This window comes from Gastrolobium bilobum, unplaced genomic scaffold (genome assembly GCF_033153095.1).
Source record: "Gastrolobium bilobum isolate Gb01-03AN ecotype WA unplaced genomic scaffold, APGP_CSIRO_Gbil_v1 utg4030, whole genome shotgun sequence".
Classification (NCBI taxonomy): Eukaryota; Viridiplantae; Streptophyta; class Magnoliopsida; order Fabales; family Fabaceae; genus Gastrolobium; species Gastrolobium bilobum.
Window position 1 is genome coordinate 429817 of NW_026898387.1, and position 25568 is coordinate 455384.

The 25568-nt window shown below is 35.2% G+C and overlaps 3 protein-coding genes across 6 annotated transcripts; all 3 read right to left on the reverse strand.

Moving 5' to 3' along the window:
• Nucleotides 1–405: 405 nt before the first annotated feature.
• On the reverse strand, nucleotides 406–3831 carry LOC133315627 (early nodulin-93-like). Of its 3 annotated transcripts, none has more exons than XM_061517288.1 (5): nucleotides 3595–3712; nucleotides 2580–2828; nucleotides 2320–2381; nucleotides 1374–1449; nucleotides 406–987 (listed from the first exon to the last, which is right to left on the reverse strand). In XM_061517288.1, the coding sequence occupies exons 2-5, from the start codon at nucleotides 2710–2712 to the stop codon at nucleotides 890–892; spliced, it is 369 nt and encodes a 122-aa protein (XP_061373272.1). In that variant the 5' UTR covers nucleotides 2713–2828; nucleotides 3595–3712; the 3' UTR covers nucleotides 406–889. The 3 variants fall into 3 exon arrangements, with proteins under 3 accessions (XP_061373272.1, XP_061373271.1, XP_061373273.1); XM_061517287.1 differs by lacking the exon at nucleotides 3595–3712 and adding an exon at nucleotides 2919–3570; XM_061517289.1 differs by lacking the exon at nucleotides 2580–2828 and having other exon boundaries at nucleotides 408–987; nucleotides 3595–3831.
• A 4258-nt stretch (nucleotides 3832–8089) lies between these two features.
• On the reverse strand, nucleotides 8090–12611 carry LOC133315629 (RNA polymerase sigma factor sigC). 2 transcript variants are annotated; one of them, XM_061517292.1, is made up of 7 exons: nucleotides 12378–12611; nucleotides 12030–12106; nucleotides 11369–11932; nucleotides 11047–11277; nucleotides 9743–9883; nucleotides 9438–9638; nucleotides 8090–8492 (listed from the first exon to the last, which is right to left on the reverse strand). In XM_061517292.1, exons 1-7 carry the CDS (start codon nucleotides 12484–12486, stop codon nucleotides 8211–8213), a joined length of 1605 nt encoding a protein of 534 aa, XP_061373276.1. In that variant the 5' UTR covers nucleotides 12487–12611; the 3' UTR covers nucleotides 8090–8210. The 2 variants fall into 2 exon arrangements, with proteins under 2 accessions (XP_061373276.1, XP_061373277.1); XM_061517293.1 differs by having other exon boundaries at nucleotides 8357–8784.
• Nucleotides 12612–20573: 7962 nt separating this feature from the next.
• LOC133315620 (amino acid permease 6-like) lies at nucleotides 20574–25076 on the reverse strand. The gene is made up of 7 exons (XM_061517277.1): nucleotides 24949–25076; nucleotides 24589–24822; nucleotides 23427–23520; nucleotides 23081–23295; nucleotides 22770–22912; nucleotides 21221–21448; nucleotides 20574–21106 (listed from the first exon to the last, which is right to left on the reverse strand). The coding sequence occupies exons 1-7, from the start codon at nucleotides 25025–25027 to the stop codon at nucleotides 20681–20683; spliced, it is 1419 nt and encodes a 472-aa protein (XP_061373261.1). The 5' UTR covers nucleotides 25028–25076; the 3' UTR covers nucleotides 20574–20680.
• Between the last annotated feature and the right edge of the window lie 492 nt (nucleotides 25077–25568).

The window sequence follows — 25568 nt, forward strand, 5'->3', positions numbered from 1 at the left end:
ATATTGAGTAACTTCTAGTCTTGGCCATGTAAAATAAATAATTTAAATTGACCCATCTCTCACCATAAAATAATACTCTCACTTCACTTTATATCTCTATAACTATGTCCCTTTTGTACATATATACACGCGGGCATGTACATATAAACAAATTATTCATGAGCTTTTAATGTCAAAGCATAGAAATGAAATCCATATATATTTAAAAAAAATCTATTCTCAAACTTTTAACTTGTTTGATTAGTTAAATAAACGAGTTTGATTAAGCTTTTTTTTTTTAATAAATAACTGAACTCATATAGGTGAATGGGCCATAGGTATATGGAAGGGAAACAAGATATGCAATTAGAATCAGACCAAAATGTCAAATTGCAAATAGAATTTTGTAAGTCAGAAGTATTGTTTTTTATTTTAAACTTTTATGACAAGTAGAGATTGCAACAAAAGCTAGCAAAGGACATGAAGTCACCCACAGCACAACTTACAACTTTTGAAGCCGTAGGGAGAGCAATTCCAAATTTGAATGTTACATAAAAAAAACCACTCCCCGTTAAACCCGACTAGCGAGTGTGAGGTGGAAAAAATCCTTGTACGCAGCCTTACCCTTGCATAATTGCAAAGAGGCTGTTTCCTGAATTCGAACCCATGATCTTTCAGTCATAAAGAAACAGTTTTACCACTGCTCCGGTTCGCCCCCTTTTAAATTTGAATGTTACATAACAACAAAATATTTTATTCAAGAAAATACACTTTGAAATCCATCTCAGACAGACCCATAAACAAAAACTTTGCAATAGGCCAGCCGAACTTGCATTACAAGAAGTAGCACCATCATGCCCCAAGACCAACGATATTTCTTACATGTTGCAGTTTCTAAGATATAACTGTATTATCTATTGTGTCTCAAAGAGTCTTCAAGCTTCGCATTCTTTCTTGCACACTCCAAGATAGTTTTATCAGCAGTGATGAAGTATGCAGCAATGGATGCTGTTCACCAACCACAGTTTAATGTTACTATGTATTCAAACACTTTGCAAAAGAGAATCAAAGTAAACGAAATAAGTCATGCATTTTGTTTACAGGGTGGATCAATAGCAAAAAGACGAGTCCTATTCCTTCTTCATTGAATTTTCAAAAGAAGGCAATCCTTTTCATTTAAGTACATACATGATAAATATATGAATTTGTTAATAAGCTCGTATCAAGATTTATTGCTTCTTGTTTCGAAGCCAATTACAGATACGAAGCCCTTAATGAAAAAGATTTATTATTGTTCATACAAAATCTAAAAGTACATTGATCTTAAATTAGTTTTTTGGTTCTCTGATACCAAGATTACAAGACTAAAGTTTCTATTTAAGTTGAGATCATACCAGCAGATATGATAAGTGCCTGTGCAGTATAATTGAGGTTTGCCTTGGCCCATGGAATCATGCGAACTGCAGCCAACTGTGAATTTAAAAAATGAAACATTAAATAAAGAATCTTTAATAGGCCAACCTATCATTAATGAATAGAGTGGCATAGAATGACATAATACTGAAATCAAACAATATTTAGTGCAATCTCTCTACATGATTTTAACATCATCAACAAACATATGAAGGTTACAGTCTGCCAGATTTCTCAATTACACTGAATATTAGGTTTTAGAAGTTGGTAACCCAAAGAGAAAAGGTTTCAAAAAGTAAATTGGTCTTGAACTCAAACTTGTCATATGGAAGTTCAATCTATCAACATTATTTTTGTGACATTATAACCACTATCTTAGTGTGTGAGGGACAATAACATTCTTAATTCTTACATTATACCAGTATAATATATAGCCAGAGGGAGATATGGTAGAGAAAGATTGAGTTTTATATGCCCTTCAGTCCAAACTGTTCACAACTTCATCTACAGCCATCAGTTACAAACATTTTCGGACAAAGCATCCTCGAGTTGCTGATGTCAAAACTCAAATGCTCAGAGCCCAAAGGATACAAGGCTAGAAAAATCAAGAAAGACCTTAAACATAAAGTCATGGTACACCTTAGAATTTAAGTGGTGATTGCTAGTTAATGCCAACTAGTGGGGTAAAATTAGGTCCAGTATAAAATGGTGGAGTCTTATCTTTCGACATCATAAGATTTTCTTTCACCAATTCATGGAGACATAAACCATCAACAAGCTGGTGAAATAAAGGACTTTATTACAGAAAAAAGTTGCACCCAAAAAGCTACATAAATATTGTTTAAGTGAATTTCTATTTATAATTCAAAACAAAATACGAAGCACAGTATCATTATCAGCAAGTCTTCAAAATGAAAAATTACATACTGTAGGCACGGCACTGGCGACACATGCAATAGAAGCTGCCTTGAATCCAGCACGCACACCTTCTGCATATTAAGAAAAGGTAGGTTAAAACTTATATAATTCAAGTTTCTCGTGATCTTTGGCAAACTTTGACAAGATCAGAAAATATGTAGCACATATATGCCCTGCTTTGTTGATGAAAATCTTGGAGACAGCTGAAGCTGAATGAGGACATTTACTTGATGTATGGCCATTGGCCAGGCAAACATACTGATACGAACCTTGGGAGAGCCTCACTGAAAAAGGTAGCCCATGAAGTAGGAGAACCCGAAGTTCATATAAACCCCACACCAAAGCCTTATGTTTCCGATACGGGACTCCAAATCCCCACACCTTGGAGTAGGATAATAACATTCCACCATGTTTCGCAGCCTCGGCGCCCACGCAGGCTGGGCTTTGCACTCGTCTTTTTACTAGCCTCGGACGAACACTTCAATGCCAGCGTCACCACTCGTGTCACTTGATTGCAACTGGATGGCATAGTGAAAGCGTCACCACTCGTGTCACTTGATTGCAACTGGATGGCATAGTGAAAGACTCTGATACCGATTGATACAAACCTTAAGAGAGCCTCACCTCAAAAAGCTAACCGATGAGGTAAGAGAATCCAAAGTCCATATAAACCGCACACCAGAACCTTATATTTCTGATGTGGGACTCTGACTCTCGTACCTTGGAGTAGGATCGTAACACATACATTACATCAAGCTCCTTGAATAAAGTTTTGCCAATCAGCAGAAAAGTAAATTAAATGCAACCCTCCCCTTTTAAGCTGTGCTTGGAAGTTTTTGAGCTGAGGGAATGGAAGAAGAGGAGGGATGTTTAAGGAGGGGAACTCTCTTCCCCTTGTTTTGATGCTAAAGTTAAAGTTAAAGTAGATGGTACAAAACTTATTTCCTTTATTTAATTCAAAATCAACCATTTCCCAGATCCTTAGAAATATTCCAATCAAGGATTTGGGTGATTTTTTAAACCTCTCGCGTTACCAAAAGAGCACGTAATGCTTCATTTATGATAAACCGAGATACCTCTAATGAAAATCATCAACCAATCATTTTAACCGACTAAAACAAGAATCCATAATCTAAATTTTATATCAGATACTCCTAATAAAAATCACTCCCCTTTAAATCCTACTAACGATTATAGTCCTAATATTATAAATAAAATAAAATAATAATAAACAATAAGATGAACCATTTAATGAAGTTTTAAAAAAAAAAATAGAAAAAATACCATTAGTACATTGCTTAGACCTCAAAATCTTCCTCTCCTCTGCCGGAGAAGCAATAAGGAAACCTTTTCTGTTGGCCATGTCCCTCAGTTCCGATGGAATACCCATTCACTTCAACACACACACACTTTCTTTGAATTGAAGCCTTAACAGCCTGGCTGCTTAATGCCAACGATTGACAAAACAAAATTGAATTCAGAGAAGTGCTGGTCGGCGGAACCTGTCTGCTCTTTGTTCCTGTTCGCAGGTGTTTGGGTCAAAGCCCAACGGGCTTCAACTGTTCGAATTTAAGCCCAAGTTTATTATTATATAAAAGGCATGTATTTCTATCTCTTGTAATACACTTCCTCTCTATCTTCTTTTTAGTGGGTCAATATGAGAAATATTATCCACATATATGTTACAAATAATTCAATTGAATGCGGTTTAAGTAAGGGAGAATCATAAGTTATATTATCATAAACCATGATAACAAACAAATTAAAACTAATAAAAAAATTTGTTTATAGTTGTACTACTTAATTTTAATTTAATCTTTAAGGCTTAAATGTATAATAATTTGAATTGATAATATTATATCAATATAGGATTAATATTAAATTTAAAAATTATATATGTATAAAACCACGGGTGGTCTAAGTGATATATAATACAATCACAACAAATTTAGGTGACGAGATGGAAACATTAAGGGTTAAGTAGTAATACATATAATATTGGATTAGGATTTTAAAAAACTATTTTGAGCTAAAAAAATTTATAAGTTTTAAAAGACTATCTAGAATTATAGTGACTTTAAAGAATTTTTTAAAAGATTTTTTTTACAATCAAAATTTCATAAAATTGGATTTTAAAGGATTTTAATAGCATTTATAAGATTTAAAAGGACAATATGAATTTATAATTTTTACAAAATCATATGAATTTTTAACAAACATTTAAAATTATAAAAGTTTTTTTAACTTGTGAAAGCCCGATAAAGTTCATTACTCCTTGTGACAGGGAGTAGGCCTGTAACATATTTCTTGCTCAGATTTAAAAGAAAAAAAACTTGTTGATCTACAAAAACTTGTTTCTTGCTTTTATTTATTTATTTAACAATTGAGATTAATGTTTTTCATTCTGAACACTCTCGGGGTTTTAAGTTTTATAATCTCATTACAAGATTTTTTTTTTTTTTGAGACGGGAAATGCCAGATTCCTTGAGGATGCTGAGTTTGGGGGGGGGGGGATAAAGTAAGGAATGTTTCCTTTGATGATGAAGAAAATTATATTTCTCTTCCTAATATTGTCGTCATTCAAGATGCAATTCCGATACAAACAAGTAATGATCAGGTACCTGTTCATTCGTTGTTATGGAACAGGCTTTAGTTCCTGACATTACTTTGAGTCAAGACAACAATGAATCGTCTCTTTTGCCACATGAAGAACAAACTCAACAAACACAAGAAGTGTCTTTAAGGAGATCTATTAAAGAAAGGAGAAACACAATTCCAGATAATTATATTGTGTTTCTTCAAGAGCATGAAAATATTTTAGGCTTGAAGGAAGATGATCCAATCAACTTCCAACAAGTCTTAGAAAGCTCTGATGCTCATAAATGGATTGATGCTATGAAAGATGAGATGAAGTCTATGAAAGATAATGACGTTTGGGATCTTGTCGAGTTACCTAAAGGTGCAAAACTCATTGGTTGTAAATGGATATTTAAAACCAAAAGGGATTCCAAGGGCAACATTGAAAGATATAAGGCACGTCTAGTTGCTAGAGGTTTCACTCAGAAGGAAGGCATAAACTATAAAGAGACCTTCTCTCCAGTTTCTACGAATAACTCTTTTAGGACCATAATGGCACTTGTGGCTCATTTGGATTTGGAGCTACATTAGATGGATGTAAAAACAATGCTTCTTAATGGTAACATTGATGAGACCATTTATATGGTGCAACCAGAAAACTTTGTATTTGGAGATTCAAAGTCTATGGTTTGCAAATTAAAGAAATCCATCTATAGCCTTAAGCAAGCTTCTCGTCAATGGTATCACAAATTTCATCAGGTTATCATCTCTTATGGCTTTGAGGTAAACTTGGTAGAAGATTGTGTGCACCACAAGTTCAATGGGAGTAAATTCATATTCCTGATACTATATGTTGATGATATATTACTTGCCAGCAGCGATATAGGCTTATTGCATGAAAGCAAGAAATTTCTCATTAAATTTTTTGAGATAAAGGACCTTGGCGATGCATCTTCTGTCTTTGGAATACAGATATTTAGAGATCGCTCTCAAGGTATCCTACGATTATCACAAAAGGCCTATATTGAAAAGATTCAGGATAGATTTGGCATGAAGAATTGTACATCAGAAGACACGCCCATATCTAAGGGAGACAAGTTTAGTCTCGATCAATGCCCCAAAGGTAAGCTAGAGATGATGGAAATGTCAAAGGTACCTTATGCTTCGGCAATAAGAAGCCTTATGTATGCCCAGGTTTGTACTCGCCCTGATATAGCATTTATAGTGGGAGTATTAGGTAGATATTTAAGCAATCCAGGAGTGGATAATTAGAAAGCATCAAAGAGGGTTATGCGGTATTTAAAGAGAACAAAAGATTACATACTCCCATATCGGAGGTAAGATGAATTAGAGATCATTGGGTATTCTGACTTCGATTTTGCTGGATGCCAAGATAGTAAAAGATCCACGTCAGGTTATGTCTATATGTTAGCTGGAGAAGCTATTTCTTGGAAGAGTGCTAAGCAGACACTTGTAGCTTCCTCTACTATGGTCGCTGAATTTGTAGCTTGTTTTGAGGCATCCAACCATGGGGTATGGCTGCGAAATTTTGTCACAGGGCTGCGTATAGCAAGTGGTGTTGAAAAGCCACTAAAGATTTATTGTGACAATAAGTCAGCAGTGTTGTACTCCAACAATAACAAAAGCTCTTCAAAATCGAAGCACATCGATATAAAGTTTCTGGTTGTTAAAGAAAGAGTTCAGAGTGGTCAGATTTCCATAGAACACATAAGTACGAACTCCATGCTTGCAGATCCGCTTACTAAAGGCGTAGTGCCTAATTTCTTTCACGAGCATACTGCTCATATGGGTGTTGTTTTGTGTGATGATACTATGGTTTAGTGGGAGTTCTTTATGTTGGTGTTCTATGTAAAAACATTTATATGTTTGTTTTCTGCAGAATAAAGATTTTGATGCTATTTTCCCTCTGAATATGTATATTTTGTGCTTGTGTTTCTGCTTTGTGTATGCAGAAAATTAAGGACTGATCTCGTAAAAACTAAAGTAGGACCAGTTGGAAATAGGCCTGGTTGAGATCACATTGCATGTAATATCCATGCCACTCGTCCATACTTGATCTATGTCATTGAATATATTGGTGTAATGACCATGGAAGGTTTAGTTACGCTTGACAGTGACAAAAGCTGCCATGATCTCATATTAATATAGGAGATGGACTAGATTGTATCTAAGGAGGAACCTAAGGATAAATAGCATACAGTAAGGATATATGATATAATTATCTCAGGTCAATGTGTAGCCCAAGTGGGAGATTGTTAGGAAATTATATACACTAATGTGTTTGTGGGCTACATATTGTATAAATAATTATATTATGCTATTTAATATAAAAAATCGCTCTTCGTTAAACCCGACTAGCGAGTGTGGGATGGAGGTAATCCTTGTACGCAGCCTTACCCTTGCATAATTGCAAAGATGATGTTTCCTGGATTCGAACCCATGACCTTTCAGTCATGAAAGAACAGCTTTACCACTGCTCTGGTTCGCCATGCTATTTAATATATATTGGGTAAATTAAAGTGATCAAATAAAGATGCCCAAATAGATTCCTAAGTAAGTGTAGGACAAATGTGTTGATACTAGTGTTGGACCAACTAGGTATAATGGGAGCTTACTGGCCCAACAATAAAGAAAAACACTATAAAAGGTTATGGTCCTCAATATGTCAAATAACAACCCTAGTTTCTTTTTCCCATCAAGAGAGAAACAGCACTAAAGAATAAGGATTAGAGCTATTTGATTGAGGAAGATCGCATACCCCATAAAGAGAAGATCATACTAAGGAATAAGAATTAAGGCTATTCGACTAAGGAAGATCGTATACCCCAAAGGAGAAGATCGAAGTTATTCTGTTGCTATGGAGACATGTATGCCTCCACCTTTATGTTAATATTCCTTTATAATTTGGCATAATGGTTCTTGATTTGTTGGTGATGGTTATCACCATAAGGTTAAGAGGAATTATTATTCCAACAATGCTTATACCTCCACCTACTCAGTTTCCTGACGCCAACTGAACTACCATCATTTGGTATCAACACTCCATTTTAACACTAGAGTTTGAGGCTCTCTTCTACGTAGTCAAAACATCTTTGTGTGGTCAAATGCTGCACTGGCAATACCTGATAATGCTTTTTCAGCTAGGAACACACAAGCGACAAGTCACCAGGATGATAACCAATAAAAAACTTTATTTGATACATAATGCATACAACCAACTCTGGACCAAGAGTTTGTACACATCCATCATATACAAATGAAATGAAGATGATATTGAAGCTTAGCAAAAAACCAACAATATACTACAGGTCCAAATAATATTTTAATTTTGAGATGGTTGCTTCGTTCCGTAACTTTGTTAGAGCTTTTTTCTCTATCTTCCTTATCCACTCTTTGGTAACTTTGAAATGCCTCCCTATATCTTCAAGAGACCTGGACTGGTGATCATTAAGACCAAAGCGTAGGGTTAGTATTTGCCTCTCCCTCGAGTCCAAGCCTTTCAGGAGATCATATATGTCTTTTCTCATGTGCTGCTTCATGACAGCTTCTTCAGGACTCTCTATTAACGAATCCGGCATTAGTTCCTGCAGCATCAATTAATGCCACAAAACAGCTTATATATACCTGATAATAATATTTACAGGATAATTGTTCATGAGACTAGTATTTCTATATAGGCTTTTAAAGTCGCCACATCATATAACCGATTGCATAAAAACTGCAACATGAAAACTTGATAATAATTTGCTGCCCTGCTACCCAAATAAGAAGGTTGTATGTTTTATGAGACTGTCAATGGATATGAAAAAAAAACAAAAGAAAAAAGAAACATGCATGGAAAACTATTACAGCTCTGGATTCTTTAGGGCTTGAAACCTGCAAAATAAAAAGGAAGAATGAAAAAAAATTGGGGAATGGAAGAAAAGGATCTGTTTATTGATGAGAAAGACAAATGAACACACAAGAGACACTTCTCTTGCCAAGGGGCAATCCCCTTTAACTGGGCACTCTCAGCCTAATCTAATATTTGTCAAAAGCTGCTCCTAATATAGGGGTATTCCCCTTATATACAAGTCATTAGGCTTCCCTATTAAGCTACTAACTAACTAATTGCTTCTAATTACCCTGGTCCTATCCAAGGCCCTTTTACAATCTCAGTCGTAACACCAACAAAATCCTGTGAGGAAGAAAAACTTAACAAGAAAGAAATTGCAGTCCTCACGAACATAGGATGCTTACAAGAGGGCATGCTTTTGATTATTTGATTGAGGATCTCAGTTTAGGAACCTATTGATGAACTGAACTCAGCAAGTAATTTATCTTCCTTTTTCTTTTCTTTTTCTTAAAGGCACATGCCTTTCTCATACTCCCAGAAATGTATTGGGATTTTCTCCTTTGGTTTCATTCTTCAATGACAAAGATGATAATGTAAAAAAAGAAAAAGAAAAATTACTAGTAAGATCACAACACATGAAATAAGAAATGATGAGTAGCAAGAGAGTCAACGATTGGAAGAATCTTAGTCTTACCATGTATTCTACACTAAAGTAGTCCCCAGTTTTCTGATCAATTGAGGCAACTATTCTCCGACAATTGCTAGCTGCTCTGATTTTATTCAGTGAAAGACCTGTCATCTTTGCGATTTCATAATCATCTGGGCATTTCATGGATGTACTTTTCATTGCTTTTCGTGCTTTCAGGATCTGACTTAATGCCCTGCTCAATGACCACTAAAAAGAATAATGAAGAGGAAAAAAACATGAGGATCAAATTCAAGGTCTGTATTGGATGAGACTGGTACTAAGAAAAAGTCCTAAGCAAAAGAGGAACATACAGGAATTATTATTCCTCGAGCATATCGTTCCACCATTCTCGACATTGATTTCCTTATCCAGTACTGCACATAGGTTGAGAATCTGTAGCCCCTTGTACTGTCAAATCTCTCTGCTCCTTGGAGAACACCTACATTTCCTGCCTATTAAATTTAAAGAAAAACACATAGGTTACTGAGAAGCTAACTGAAAGAGAATTCGTGTATGCATAGTTACATTTTCATTCTACATTTCTGCTTTCAGTCAATTTCTTAAAAACATCGATCAAAGCATCAATGGCGTTAGTACCTTACAACTTCTTTCAATTGTCCTTTCATGTTATCATGTGTTTAAAAAACGCTGTGTCTAATAAGAAGGCGTAAAGCAACAAAGTAAAGCATAAGTAACATATTGACCCAAAGCCATAGACACTTGCAGCCAACACAATCCCCAAAATCATCATGTCAGGCAATACCTTTTTGGTAGAGAAGGCTTATAAATCCTATGATGTTTTGGCTCTAAATCCTATGTCCGCGGAGATTTGGCATAAATGCTAATTTAAGATCTCGCCTATGGCTTAGCATTTCATGTTTATCTCTTTCACTGACACAAAAGATACAGGCACATATATTGCCAAATTATACTTCCCCTTGGAAATTATCTTTCAAATCACCCTCAGTGAATTGAGTTTACAATCCTAAAACTGTTATTAATTTAGTTAAAACTAATGATTGAGAGATTATTTTCCATGCCCATGATCATTTCCTCCACTGAAAAATAAGTCTTTCTTAGTGCTTTTTTTCCCATTAATCATTTTCTAGTTACTGTTTACCCACAGAACACACTCATTCCCATGGGCATATTTTTACTAGTTGAGAATAAAAACTTCAATGCGTCTTTGATAAGATCCGAGTGCTTTATTATGAAAGGGAAAAAAAAAGACCAGGTGTAGTGTTTGTTTCTAAAATTTGAGGGCATAAATTGTGGGTGCACTAAAATTGATTTAAATGAAAACTTCAGAGGGAAAAGTATAATTTACCCTATGCATATCTGCATGACCTTTCTTTCAATAAATTGATACCATCATCCAAATGTCCCTCCCTCCCTCTCATACACACACATATCACGAATGATTTGCAGTGATTTTAATTTTCACAAGTTGTTCATTGTTAGTTCTATAAAATACCAACTGTCAATCACGAAACTCAGTATCTTCTGCATGAATGATGAGTGACAACATAGGTAGAAGGCCAAATAGAAACTCGTCCTCAACAATAACAATGACAAATGACAATTAAAACGACGCACAATGACATTTGGAACAAACCTGAAGCAAATCTTCCAATGCTATTCCCGAACCCCTGTATTTCCTGGCAATGTATAGGACTAAAGAACGAGTACTCCGAATGAGCTCATCGCGACAACAACGACCATGATGCAATTGCTGCTGCAGCACCTTCTCATCAACTCCACATGCTTCTGCCCAGCTACTCAAGCTTGCTACTTGCTTTGTATCATTTTCTATAGCTGTTCTAATTTTCTCTAACTCTGCTACCACCTAGAGCATTGCAAAATTTTAATGTTCACCTAATTCACAAGCATGGTACAAAAATCACTCTAATATTCTTAACAGTTAACAATAAACTAACCTTTACGGCTTTTGACATTTCCACCTCCCTTCTAGCAATCATCGTTCTTCTATTTTTAGCATTTGATGCTCCTTTTACAAATGAAGCTGGGAAAGGTAATAGATCTTCTTGATTAGCTTTCAAAGGCAATGTTTGAGAGGAAACTTCTGTGGCAATAAATGCTCTCTTTCTTCTTGTTTTATTTTCCTTTTTCTTGCTAGAAGGAACAACTACTTTATCCATGTAATCAACTACTTTGCAGTTTCTCTTACTCTCTCCAACATGCTCATCAGTGTAGTCCAATACAAGTGAGGAAGTTCCAAAAGATCTTGAAAGACAAACGTTGAATAACTTGAGAGCTCCAAGCTTTTCTAGTTGCAATATAATATCCTTTTCCAAACTCAGTGCTTCAGAATCAGCAAAAGTCTCTTCTAAAACACTTAGATTATCCATTAACAAACGAAAATGCTGTGCCCTGAAAGACTGAAACTTTGTAGAGATTGCAGATAAATCCTCCCCAAAAGACATTTGGGTATTACCAATCATTTCATCTACGCTACTCAGCAACCTCATTCCTTTGTTTACCTATGAAATAAATAAACAACTTGTAAGATTTATTATTATTTTATTTTTCCTTTTGTTTTTAGGTATCAATATAATAATTAAAACCATAATGTTGAACCTTCGTTTCTTCTCTTTCTAATAAATCATTATCCAGGGTTAACCTCGTTGAATTGAAAGAAGTTTCCCTGCCTCCACCTGCATCACATTTCACCCAAAATTCAAAACAATAGGAAATAAAATGTATATTATAAGCATATAGACATTGATAAAGAAGATAAATAAAAATTAAAACATTTAATTCAGGAATTGACACATAGGCTGAAGGTTGAATTATAAGTTTATCAAAACGGTTATAAAGTATTAAAAAAAATGTTGTCTAGGCTGTAACATCATAATTTATGAGTAAAGTGAAAAATAATGATAATAATAATATGAAATTGGTATAGAGAGGAAGAAAAGAAGTGACCAGAAGATGAAGAAAGCCAGATAGGTGAATTGGTGAAGGAATGAGGAGAGTGAACAGGGGCACTATATCTGAGCCTGAGGTTTAGTCTAAAACCAAAACCGAAACCCATTGTGTTATTCTGCGTTCAGTGTGGCAAAGAGTGTCCATGAAATGATCGTTGAAGTTCGAAAAAACTGAAAGAATTAGAATGCCATAAAAAAAGTAAAGAGAACCAATGTGGATATGGCCATGCTGTCACTCCCACCACCAGTTCTTCATATCCCTCGCAATGGTTACTAAAATTTTAGACACTTTTTTTTTTTTTTGAGAAAAAAAAAATGACAAGGTTACGAGGGCCCAATTTTGGGTCGAGCAATCGTTAGGGCCCAATAGGTGGGCTTTTACATTTATTGGCTATTTTGTTTAATTAGTTTTATTGGACTTGGTGCTCTTTTCTCTCTGTAATTGTGATTGTATATATATACATTTTGCATAATTATTTTTTATGTTATATTACTGTAAAATTTATTTTATATGAGTATTAAATGATGATTTATCAGGTCATTAAATAAGATTGACTTTATTAATAAATATTTTAAAGTTTATTTTTTTAAATAATATACTAACACATAATTTGATATTAGTGTAAAATTACTTTACACTAATAGCATATCAAAATTAAACTCGTATAAAGTTTGCATTAAAATGTTATATAACAGCCTAATATTTAGTCGGGCACAGTAAAACATTTTCAACATTTCTTGGTATCCCCAAGACATGCACATTGGTGTGTATTTTAAGATAGCATTTTCGATACACCCGATATAGCTACGACTTTCATTAAAAAATTGACATTTGGATTAAAACAATTTCTCTCTTTTTCGTACACACATCATAGAAATATCCTATTTTGATTGTCCTTTTTCGGTACATTACTCATTTTCTTTAGCAAGTCGTGCCCTCACCCTATTTGGGGGGGGGGAATGAACGATCATCAAAGCTACAAATAAGAGTTGTTGAGATATAGTTTTATCAGTTTTCTCTTTTTGCTGTTTTCTGGTGTTGTGTATTAACACAATCAGTTAGTTTGTTACTCCTTTAGTTAGTTAATGCCACTTGGCCTTTTCTCTTTGGTTAAGAACAGCACTATAAATAGAGCGCATGTAGCATAACTTAATAGCCTTTTCACACTTTCTGTTATGTTGAATAAAATACATTTCAGTTTCTTCACCTGTAAGATGGTATCAGAGCTTCTCAAAGAGCTCTGATCGCCATTTGTTTTCTCTTCATCTTCATCCATTTGTTACTTTTTTTTTTGTATCTTTGTTCTTGAACTTCAGTGTTCTTCATAGTTAACAACAATATCATAATGGCGAATCAGAGTCCCATTGAGAACCAAGGGAATGTTGAAAATTCAGATCCGAATCAATATACTGCATCAACTAAAGTTGTAGATCCTTCAGATTCAGGTAGTCCTTATTATTTACATCCTAATGAGAATCCATCTTTGGTTTTGGTTTCTACGCTTATGGATGGTAAAAACTATCACGGTTGGGCCAGGGCCATGAAAATGGCGTTGATATCTAAAAACAAGATTTCTTTTGTTAATGGAACAATAACAGTTCCAGACATGTCTGATTCACACTTTGCTGCATGGGAGAGGTGTAACACCATGGTTCTGTCATGGTTGCACCGTTCGATAACACAATCTATTTCGCAATCGATCTTGTGGATGGATCGAGCATTTGATGTATGGAACGATCTCAGAGAGAGATTCTCACAATCAGACATCTTCAGAATCTCTGATCTGCAAGATGAGATTTATAAATTGCATCAAAGAGACAAAGGCGTTTCAGATTACTATACGAGACTTAAGATCCTTTGGGATGAACTCGAAGCCTTACAACCAACTCCAATATGTAAGTGCATTCGTCCTTGCTGTAAAATTGCCTCAGAGGTTAGGAGGATACGTGAAAGAGACTATTCAATTTGTTTTCTCAAAGGCCTCAATGAAAGATTCAGCCACGTGAGGTCTCAAATCATGTTGATGGATCCCTTACCATCAGTCAATCGTGTGTTCTCCTTGGTAACACAGCAGGAGAGACAGCTTCAGTTAGAGGGAACCATACCCAATCATGAGACACCGAAAACATATTATAATTCTGCAGACCACACACAAGGCAGAGGACGTTCACAATTCTCACAGGCCATCCAAGCACGAGGCAGAGGACGTGGTCTATCTGGTGGACGAGGGAGATCTTTTGGAAATAAACTGTGCACCTATTGTGGAAGAATGAATCACACAGTGGAAACATGTTTTGAAAAGCATGGGTATCCACCTGGTTACAGACAGAGAACCATAGTGCCCAAGGCAAATGCAATTGAGGCGTTTAATGAAGATCGAGTCTCAGGATCTGAAGTTGCAGATTCCATTATCTCAAAGGATAATTTCACAAAGGATCAGTATCAAACTATCCTCAATTTAATTCAGCAATCTATGCAGCACTCCACAGTGAATTCTACTCATAGTAGCAATATGGTGCAAGCCAAAGCTCTCAGTGCTGAGACTAGTGACACATCCTCAGGTAACTCCAAAATTAGATGGATTTTGGATACTGGAGCAACTGACCATATTACCTATTCCTTTGCAAGTCTATCTTGTGTTCAAAATATTGAACCTATTGGTATCACCTTACCCAATGGCAACCAGGTGCTCTCCTTTCATTCTGGCACTGTAGTCCTTTCAAATTTCTTAACATTAACAAATGTGTTATATGTTAAGGACTTTAAGGTGAATTTGATATCAATCAATAGACTAGTACGAGAGTCTAATTGCAATGTGATCTTTCAGCATCAGAGATGTATCATACAGCAAATTCCTTCCAGGCAGATGATTGGTTCTGCTGAATTGGAGAGAGGTCTATACATGCTCACTCAGCAATACACCAAACCAGTTGATGATAAAGAAGAAACTTCATGGATAGCAGACAATCAGAATAAGACTCTAGCAGTGCAGTCTACAAGCACTGACATATGGCATAGCCGTTTAGGACATTGTTCCAAATCTGTAATAAAAGATATGATGAACAAGTACCCTTTTATTTCTTGTCCAAATATGAATGATCCCTGTGATGTGTGTCATTTAGCAAAACAGAGAAAATTACCATTCAATATTAGTTCAACTATTTCAAATTCAGCTTTTGATTTAGTGCATATTGATATTTGGGGACCATATGTTGTGTCTTCTATACATGGTCATCGATTTCTTCTGACAATAGTAGATGATTATTCGAGATTCACTTGGGGAATACTCATGAAATCTAAATCTAAAACAAGACAGCATATTCAAAATTTTGTTATTCTCATCAAAAATCAGTTTGGTGTAACAATCAAATCATTTCGCAGTGATAATGGAAAAGAATTTCATATGGATGAATTTTATGCACAAAAGGGTATCTTACATCAAATTTCCTGTGTAGAAACCCCTCAACAGAATGGAGTTGTAGAGAGGAAGCATCAACACATACTAAACACAGCAAGGGCCTTACACTTCCAGAGTAAAATTCCTATCGACTTGTGGTCATATTGTATCATGCATGCTATTCACATTATAAATCAACTTTGCACACCTATGTTGAAAAATAAGTCTCCTTATGAGCTATTGTATAGCAAGCCAGCAGTCTTATGTCATCTAAGAGCTTTCGGTTGTCTCACATATGCCTCTACAATAACCAGTGGTCGTTTGAAGTTTGATCCACGAGCTAGGAAGTGTGTACTTCTTGGACACAAAGATGGGATGAAGGGGTACATTTTGTATGATTTAGTTTCCAAACAGATTTTTATCTCACGAAATGCTGTGTTTTATGAGGATAATTTTCCTTTTCACAAGCTGCATACAGATACACAGGTTCCTTCTTGCCCTTTTATGGTTGAATCAAGCATTCCATATGACATGCCTCAATCTGCTATAACACATGGTGATGCATCAAACTTTCCACCTGTCATCACAAGTAATGACGTGTCACTACCAACTCCTACTGTTGTACCACATGTTGCTACATCACACCTTCCACCTATCAACACATATACTGACGTGTCACTCCCACCTCAATCTGATACAGCACTTGGCCACACATCAGAAAATCCACCGATACATACTTCCACTCCTCTACACCAGCCACGACGTTCAAGCAGGTTAAGAACTCAACCCAAGCATCTCACTGATTTTATATGCAATTCTTCCATTGTTACAGAACCACACACAACTCAGAATCAATGCGTTCATCCATTTTCAGCAGTTATTTCTTATGATAAATGTTCTCCTGCATATTCCTCTTTTTGTCATAACATTAGCTCCTTTGTTGAGCCCCGAACGTATAAGCAAGCACACAATCAAATGAATGGATCATTGCCATGGATGAAGAGATAGCAGCTTTGAACAAAAACCAGACTTGGAAGTTTGTGGATTTATCTCGTGGAAAACACCCAATTGGCTCAAAATGGGTGTACAAAATCAAACACAATCCAGATGGTTCCATTGCTAGATACAAGGCACGGTTGGTGGCTAAGGGCTATAACCAAATGGAAGGAGTCGATTATTTTGAGACTTTTTCTCCTGTGGCAAAATTGACAACCATAAGAGTCTTACTAGCGCTTGCTGCAGCTCGTGGTTACTTTTTGGAGCAGCTTGACATTAATAATGCGTTTCTTCATGGGGACCTTTCTGAAGAAGTGTATATGAAGGTTCCTGATGGAGTTACAGCTCCTCATCCGAATCAAGTTTGCAAACTCCAGAAATCTTTGTACGGCCTTAAACAGGCCAGTAGACAGTGGAATGCTCGCCTCACCACTGAACTCTTAGCTCTTGGTTACTCCCAATCATCTGCTGACCATTCCTTGTTCACTAAGGTCAGCAATGGTTCCTTTACTGCATTATTAGTCTACGTTGATGACATGGTTTTAACTGGGAATAACCTTGATGAAATACAATCAGTCAAAAATCGTCTAGATTATTTGTTCCGTATCAAGGATCTTGGTCATTTAAAGTTCTTCCTTGGACTTGAAATTGCCCGTTCACAACATGGCATAGTGGTCAATCAACGTAAGTATGTCCTGGAGTTGCTCTCAGACAGTGGTCTACTTGGTGCACGCCCTGCTTCCACACCTATAGAGCCCACTTTGCGTTTGTGTCAGGATCAAGGAGAAATTTATGATGATCCAGCAGTATATCGCAGACTTATAGAACGCTTGCTCTATCTCGCTAACACTAGACCCGATATTTCCTTTGCTGTCCAGCAACTTAGCCAATTTATGGCACGTCCAATGAAGGCTCACTATAATGCAGCTTGCAGAGTCCTTCGATATCTAAAGGGATCCCCTGCTAAAGGCCTGTTTTTCCCTTCTCAGAATCACCTCACACTCACAGGGTTTGCAGACGCTGATTGGGCTACTTGCCCGGACACTCGACGTTCTACAACTGGTTTCTGCACTTTCCTTGGATCAGCCTTAGTCTCCTGGAAATCCAAAAAGCAAACTACAGTCAGTCGCTCATCAGCCGAAGCTGAATACCGTGCTTTGGCCACCCTCACTTGTGAGCTTCAATGGCTCACTTACTTGCTCCATGATTTACACGTTGCTACTCCAGGCCCTGCAATGGTTTACTGCGATAACCAAGCAGCCGTTCATCTAGCTCATAATCCATCTTTTCACGAACGTAGCAAACATATTGAGCTTGATTGTCACGTTACAAGAGAAAAGATTCTAAATGGTTTGATTCGTTTGATGCCCATTTCCACTTCACAACAGATTGCAGATATGTTTACTAAGGGACTTCACCCAGCTCATTTTCGAACGTTTATGGACAAGTTGGGATTTAGAGACATCCACCTCCCAACTAGAGGGGGGTGTTGAGATATAGTTTTATCAGTTTTCTCTTTTTGCTGTTTTCTGGTGTTGTGTATTAACACAATCAGTTAGTTTGTTACTCCTTTAGTTAGTTAATGCCACTTGGCCTTTTCTCTTTGGTTAAGAACAACACTATAAATAGAGCGCATGTAGCATAACTTAATAGCCTTTTCACACTTTCTGTTATGTTGAATAAAATACGTTTCAGTTTCTTCACCTGTAAGAGTTTAATAGCGTCGCTTGGGTTGGAGTTGGCCGATTCCATTTTTATTTTTTTGCAAGGCTCTACATCATATCCACAAGATTGTGTTACTTTTCACTTAGTCTAACTACATTTACCATGGACCTAACTCAAATTTAATTCCTTCTCACATGCTAATGAGAAGAATTTTAGTGGTTCCGGACCACCATTTACTCAGTGGTCTGGACCAATCAAAATCATACAACTACTGAGGAGAGAGGGGAGAGAGGAAATAAAAAATAACTTTTTGTCCAAGTGTCATTTCTTGAATGGAAAGACCATATGGGGCCCGGAGCACCAAAAAAATTTCCCATGCTAATGGTCACTTATTGGCTCTGCTAGGGTTTGTGAATAATGATTTATATGAGACGAGGCAAGACTACCTTACTCATAACATAATATGTAGAGAAACTAGCTAGGGAAAGAAAGAAAAACCTGACGACACATACTATTAAAGATAAAATCTCTATTATTTTTTTCTGAAGATAGGATTCTCCTGACACATCTCTTTACTATTTTTCAGTCAAAGTTATCTGAAGATAAGATTCTTCAATCAACGTATACTGGACAGGGCGTCTAGTTCTATATACACTTTGTCGTTTGTATTATCCTGTCCAATTGTATCCAAAGAATCTGTAGAAACTGGACTTGATACATCTTCTTCCTCTTTTATCTTTTCAGATTCGAACTGCTGTCTGATTTATTTCTGCTCATTTAAGATTTCTTCTATTTTCCTCTTTAATGTCTCTATTTTCTTCTAAGAGTAGCAACTTTTAAATACTAAGTTCTACTTGTATTGGTCTTGCAATTGTAATTTGTTAAGTGTAGATTATCTTCAACTTCCAAATGACAAATGGATCTCGAATGGAGACAACAACATCAGTTTTTGTTTCTACAACCTTATTCTACTTGTACCTTTACAGGATTTCTGGACCAGTTAATGAGGGGGCAGTTTTTGGTTAAATAGAAGATAGCTTTTGTTACTTACTGTATTGGTAACTCATGATACAATCAAAAGGTCATTCCCTGCTGAGGTGAATCATGCGTGTGTTTCTTGCCAGATGTGAGCCGGCCAAGAACTATTTTCATGGTTCCTGATATTAATGCAGCACATTTATTTAGAAGGTAGGATATTTTTACTGTCAAATGTTTCTATTGTCAATTTACTATCACTCTAATCACCGTGGGATCCCATTTTTCAGCCGACAATTTCTAAAAGATTTTTAAAAAAGGAAGAAAAAAAAAAGCTTTGAACGTACTTCCCGGAATATATAGTTATATTTTATGATGCACAGACACTAACACGGAGGACACGGGACACGACACGACACGCCGACACCTTAATTCTAAAAAATGTCATATTTCGACACGCTAAGACACGTTTTGATATTAAATAATATTTTTAATATATGTAATATAATATATATTTAACACATATAATAGCCTATAATAAGTCATATAACCAATCAAATATTCAAATTTCATAACATAAATATAAACAAAAATAATTTTTCTTACCTTGTTAATTTTTCAAGTCAAATTTCATAACAGAAAAAAATTGATTTATAAATGATTTTTTTTTATTTTTAGTTAATAAAATAAAATTAAGACTAAAAAAAAAAAATGTGTCCAAGCGTTGACCACGTGTCGGAAAAAATTAACTGCTTATCGGAAAAATATTTCGGAGCGTGTCGGAGAGTTAATCACGTGTCCCAAAATATTGACCACGTGTTGAACGCGTGTCAGAGCATGTCGGATACGTGTCCGACACGCACATTTTTTTAAAAATGCACGAGTCCGTGCTTTAGAGGTTATATTAGAGTGGTAGTAGAACATTTAGTAGTAAGAATGTTCAACCTCGCTGGTAGTCATAGCAAATCCTGAATCTTCATTCTGCCATTGAAATACAATTTGATGCAGATACAAGCTTAAATGCAGGCTCTATTAAATCAAAAGGGTATTTATTGTTCTGCATGTCACATAGGGCATCTACTTTTTAACCATCTTGGGCATTATTCATTGCATATCTACTCCTGCTGGGTGTTGGTGTTCTTTCTATCCCCAAGAATTTGATAACAGTACATTATCCATGGACTTGCCGATAACTTATCAAGATAAGAGAGAGAGAGAAAAAAAAAAAAAAAGGTTACAAGAAAAGAAAACAAGGTAACACTAGAAACTATTGTTGTGCTTTGAAGGGTTGATATTTCTTGAGAGCCTGAGCAAGTCCCTGGATGGAGCCCACAGCTGAGATAATAGAAATGACCAAGCAGGCCCAACTCAATATCTTGAGCCCAATCCACGTGAGGGAATATCTTTGCATGTTGGATCGCTTAACATACATCTCTATGGGGAAGTAAACCGTCAATGGCCAAAATGAGAGTGAACCAATCAACCCCAAAAAGTCATTGAAGAATGGAAATAGCATAGCTATAACAGCAGTGAAAATCACATATGCAGTCCTCCACACTACCCTGAAAAAGTTCACGTTATAGCTTCCACATAGAGGAACCTTCAAAGCGTGCTCACCGTTTATAAATTGACTATCTGACCATCTTTCTTTGCTCCATTTCTCAACGAACCCAAATATTGGTTGCACGAAGACCTGGCCATAGAAAATAAAAAAAAACATGCATGAACAAATTAAATATATACATATACCATAGAATATGAAGCTAGATAATATGCTTTAATAAATTCAAGTTATTTACTCAATTACCTGATAGGCCCCAACTAAGTGCACTGCTATGCAGACATTGGCAAAGTCTATTAGCCAAAAGGGCTCGTAGAAACCGAACCCTGTGAGGAAATTTCCTGGTGCATCATTTCCAAATGCTGCATAACCTAAGCACCCACATAGCACATAAAATAATGTTGTAGTCGTAATGCCAATCAAACTTGCCCTCTTCATTGCTCTGTTCTCCGGAGGGCTTGATTTCAGGGTATCCTGCAACAGTATGGTGGGCATGGAATCTTTACATGCCATTGATATTAATGAAAAATGTAATTTTAGAAGGTTGACAAAGATTTCTTGAAAAAAAAAAAAAAAAGTTGTTAAATCATATTTATATATGTGATTTTAATGTCACATGAGAGAAATTATCCCTAGTAACCTAACACCATGTTGTTTTGGGTTAGGGAATTTTTTTTAAATTTTTAATTTATTTTAAAGTTATATTAATTTTTATCATGATAAAGTCTTTTCCTAACTCCAAATCATATCGTTTTGAGTCCTAATAGATACACTTATCTTTTATATAATATATATTTGTGCCATAAAGTCTTAATGAAGTATAATTTTCATGGTGGTGCCGTTTATATTGATTAGCTTGAAAGAATAAAGCCATTTATCAGAACATAAAACTAGATAAAGTATGGTTATACTGTTCTAAAGTAATATTTAATTATTTTTCAGAAAAAAAGTGCCATTTGAGATAGCTGTCTGCGGATTTAATGGTTCATACAAAGAAGGAATCTTAATGATCCACAAGCTACAGATAGGTATAGCCGTATAGGGGCTTAAAAATAAATAAATAGTAATACGCATCTCTATGATGGAGATGGAATTTGCCTTAGCATCTTTTCCAAGATAGACTAAAGAATATAGAAACTTTTTTTTTATCTTGTTTCTATTGCCAATCTTCTTATTTGGGATACGGTATACGTCCTCTGCAGTCCTTGTCATGACAGCTCTGCCATGGTTCTCATGAATTAATGCATGCAATCCTGAAGGAGACTATATCTATACTAATATTGAGATAATTATAATATATATGGATCACACGTAAGTCAACTACAGAAGAAGAAAAAAGAAAAAGGAAAAAAAAAGAAACAGTGGTCAAAAATAGTAGTTGGGGTCAATTATGTGTTGAAGACTTTAAGTCAGGCACACGTTTCAACTTTAAGCATGCATCAAAATTCAAAATACGTGAATGGTCAACCTTTCTTTATATAATCCTTTCTTACCCCAATTTTTGCCGTCTCTATCATAATGAACTACATTACTATTATTGTTATTATTGAAATTTAGCTTCAATAATGAGTCATCTGTTTTCAACTATCCACACCACACTTAGAACTACAAGAACATTATTATGATAGTTACACAAATCTATATTCATAAACTTTTTATATATTATTATGCAAGTTATTAAATAAAACTTCGGTTTTATTGTAATTTTTTAAAATGATCTATACATTATTCAAGTATTATTTAACCGTACAGAATATATACATTAGCAAATAATACATATATAAATATAGCTTGCCTGGATCTCAATGAGCACATTAGAATAAGCATAAGCGAAGGCAATGTCACCAACAGCTTGAAACGTCCTCCAGACCTTTTCTGAACCTGTAACGTCCACTCCAATTTGCACCCCAGTTACGGATGTTCGTCCATGTCCCCCACCTTCAAGCAAGGATAAAAAAAATTGTTTGCATTTCTCATATATTATTGTCACACACTTATATAATAAATGTGGAAGTGAAAACAAGGACCTTAACTTATTATTCTTAATTTAAGATCTTAAGTTGTATAAAAATAAATTAATTAATTGATTTATAATGACATGCTTACCTGCGACTTTTGCAACGGATAGGCCTAGGCCAATGGAAGAATAAGCAAAAGACATAATGGCTGCAACGATAGAGAGCCAAGAGAGCTTATGGAAGTTTTGTATCTGGCTAAGAACAATTTCGATGCAAGCAAAAATGATCATGGAAGGGTTGTTTGATATATTGCACTTGTCTTGATGCCCATGTTTGTGAAAACAGTTCGACCTTCTCACCGCCCTAATCAGTCATCATCATATATTTAAAAAAAAAAAAAGGGAATATATTACGTTTCTTTCTCTATCTCTCTTTTATATATTGATATATATATAATATGTATAAGTCAAAATTAAGTTGATGTGGAAACTTACACCATACTAATTGATGCAGTTATTGTGTAGCCGATGGTTACACCTACAAGATTTATATACTGAGCCAATCCACACAGCTGATATCTCCTGCCTCCTATGGACATATATACATAAGGTAACAAATTAAAGGTGCATCAAACTTTCATTTAATTTGGTCAGTTGAAGGTTTCTATATATATATTTAATAAAATAATAATAGTTCTAAATGTAAAATCCATGTAAAACAAGGTTCTTAACAATGTAAATTAAAGTAAACCTTTCGGCACAAAACCCTGTCATTGGAAAATGGCATATTCCCAGTAATGTGACGTATCTCTCCAAGAACACAAGAAACTATGATAGTTTATTGGCTTTGACAATAAAAAAGAGTATTTTAAAACGTGAATTCTCATATCAGTTCAAAGAATCGAACTCGTGGAACACCAGAAGATTCTAATTCACCTCAAAGAAGTAATCAAGATCGGTTATCCAAAAAAAATTGAATTCTCAAGTGTCATGTCTCACCACCCTTAACTTTATCAACTCAAAGATTGAATAGCGATAGATATAAATTAACAAAAACCGTAAAACTAACTTACCAAAAAAAAAAAAAAAAAACCGTAAAACTATATAGTTGTACACGTTAGGAGAGACAGGGGAACCAAATAAACTAATATAGATGTACACGAACCTCTCGTTGGCAAGGTGGAATCCAAACAAACAATGAGCTATTAAGGAACCAAATAAATAATAAATGGAATTCCACTAACCTCTTAACTTAAAATGTTTATACATGTCACCTATTAACTCAAAATTTTAATACAATAAGTTTACAAGTTATTTCAGTTATATATTTTGTATGGAATAAAATATTATATATATATATATATATATATATATATATATATATATTATGTCTATTCTATCTATTTTTTTTTTCAATACTGTTATATCAAAATATCAGCTGACTTTCATTTTTTTCTTTTTTTTTTTCTTCGGATTTTTTTTTTCTATAGATTCTGACCTAACGAAATTGAATATCAGTCAGTAGAATAAATATAAAAAAACAGCATAATATTTTATCTCATTTCTTATTTAGTCCATTCTTAATTAATAAAACTAAATTAAATGAAATCCCGCAAATGATTATCAAAAAATGTTTTTTTACTCTTCATCTCCATACCTAAGATAGCTCTGACAGCCTCAGAATAGGTGTAGTTTCGCTTGCCATGGACAGGGTCAGGTGAACGGTAAGAGTCAGCAAGAAGAGTGGAGGTGAAGTAGGTGATAAACGAGAAGGCAAAGAGTACTGCAGGACCAGCTACCCAACCCATCTGCGCAATTGCCCATGCAAGAGATAGAACACCAGAACCTATCACAGCCGTTATGATATGTGCACTAGCAGTCACCCATGTCCCTTCATATTCATACCAAAAAAAAAAAAAAAAACCATATTATATATCATATTACAACCATAATCCACAATGACAAAGTAACTCTTTAAAGAACAGACCAATAACAGAAGTGTATAGTATATATATACCTGTTCTTTTGATTCGTCCATCATCGTCGAAGTTTTTGCCACCATCTCCAAAATTAGCTTCTGGGGTTTCTATGTGCATGTTGCTATTCAGAAATGGACCAGTACTGGGAAAAGAAGAGAAAGAAATAGTTTATGTGTTTTGTAGTGTTTGCTTTAGCTATGTGTGTAGTTTCTTTATAGTTTGTTGTGGAAGCGTAAAGGGGAGCAGAGATATTTGAATTAGAGAAAAAAGACAAGAGGCATTGTAGCCCGTGAGAGAAAAAAATCATACTAGAAAGTCAAATTGGGCGGCAATTTCGAGTGGCACATGTAATTCAACGATAGGTGAGGAATTTACTCAAAAAGTGGCTTACTTTAAAGAAAGGCCAATTATAGAGAAATTAAAAAATAAATAAATAAATTTCAAAGCATTGAAATGATGGCAGATTTAGAGCTGAACAGGAAGAGTGAAAGTATATGTTTAATCCTTTTTATTATAATTTTTTAAAAAGATTTAAAATTTTAATCTTAAACCTGTCTTTGGACTAATCACAAAGTGACGGAGCAACATAATATTTCAAAAAAAAAAAAAAAAAAAGACTTTTGGGGGTTGAAGGGAGTGGAATTTTTAACAGGGCTGT

What these genes read in the sequence shown, in the direction of transcription:
- LOC133315629 (XM_061517292.1), bottom strand. Translation starts at nt 12,486, where the DNA reads ATGGGTTTCGGTTTTGGTTTTAGACTAAACCTCAGGCTCAGATATAGT. An exon ending in AAATGTCAAAAGCCGTAAAG is followed by an intron (nt 11,278 to 11,368) that starts GTTAGTTTATTG and finishes GCAATGCTCTAG; the next exon opens with GTGGTAGCAGAGTTAGAGAA. An exon ending in CATTGGAAGATTTGCTTCAG is followed by an intron (nt 9,884 to 11,046) that starts GTTTGTTCCAAA and finishes TAAATTTAATAG; the next exon opens with GCAGGAAATGTAGGTGTTCT.
- LOC133315620 (XM_061517277.1), bottom strand. Translation starts at nt 25,027, where the DNA reads ATGCACATAGAAACCCCAGAAGCTAATTTTGGAGATGGTGGCAAAAAC. An exon ending in GGCTGTCAGAGCTATCTTAG is followed by an intron (nt 23,521 to 24,588) that starts GTATGGAGATGA and finishes ATATGTCCATAG; the next exon opens with GAGGCAGGAGATATCAGCTG. An exon ending in ATCCGTTGCAAAAGTCGCAG is followed by an intron (nt 22,913 to 23,080) that starts GTAAGCATGTCA and finishes CCTTGCTTGAAG; the next exon opens with GTGGGGGACATGGACGAACA.
- LOC133315627 (XM_061517288.1), bottom strand. Translation starts at nt 2,712, where the DNA reads ATGTTATTATCCTACTCCAAGGTGTGGGGATTTGGAGTCCCGTATCGG. An exon ending in TTCAGTGAGGCTCTCCCAAG is followed by an intron (nt 2,382 to 2,579) that starts GTTCGTATCAGT and finishes CTTAATATGCAG; the next exon opens with AAGGTGTGCGTGCTGGATTC. An exon ending in TCGCCAGTGCCGTGCCTACA is followed by an intron (nt 1,450 to 2,319) that starts GTATGTAATTTT and finishes TTAAATTCACAG; the next exon opens with TTGGCTGCAGTTCGCATGAT.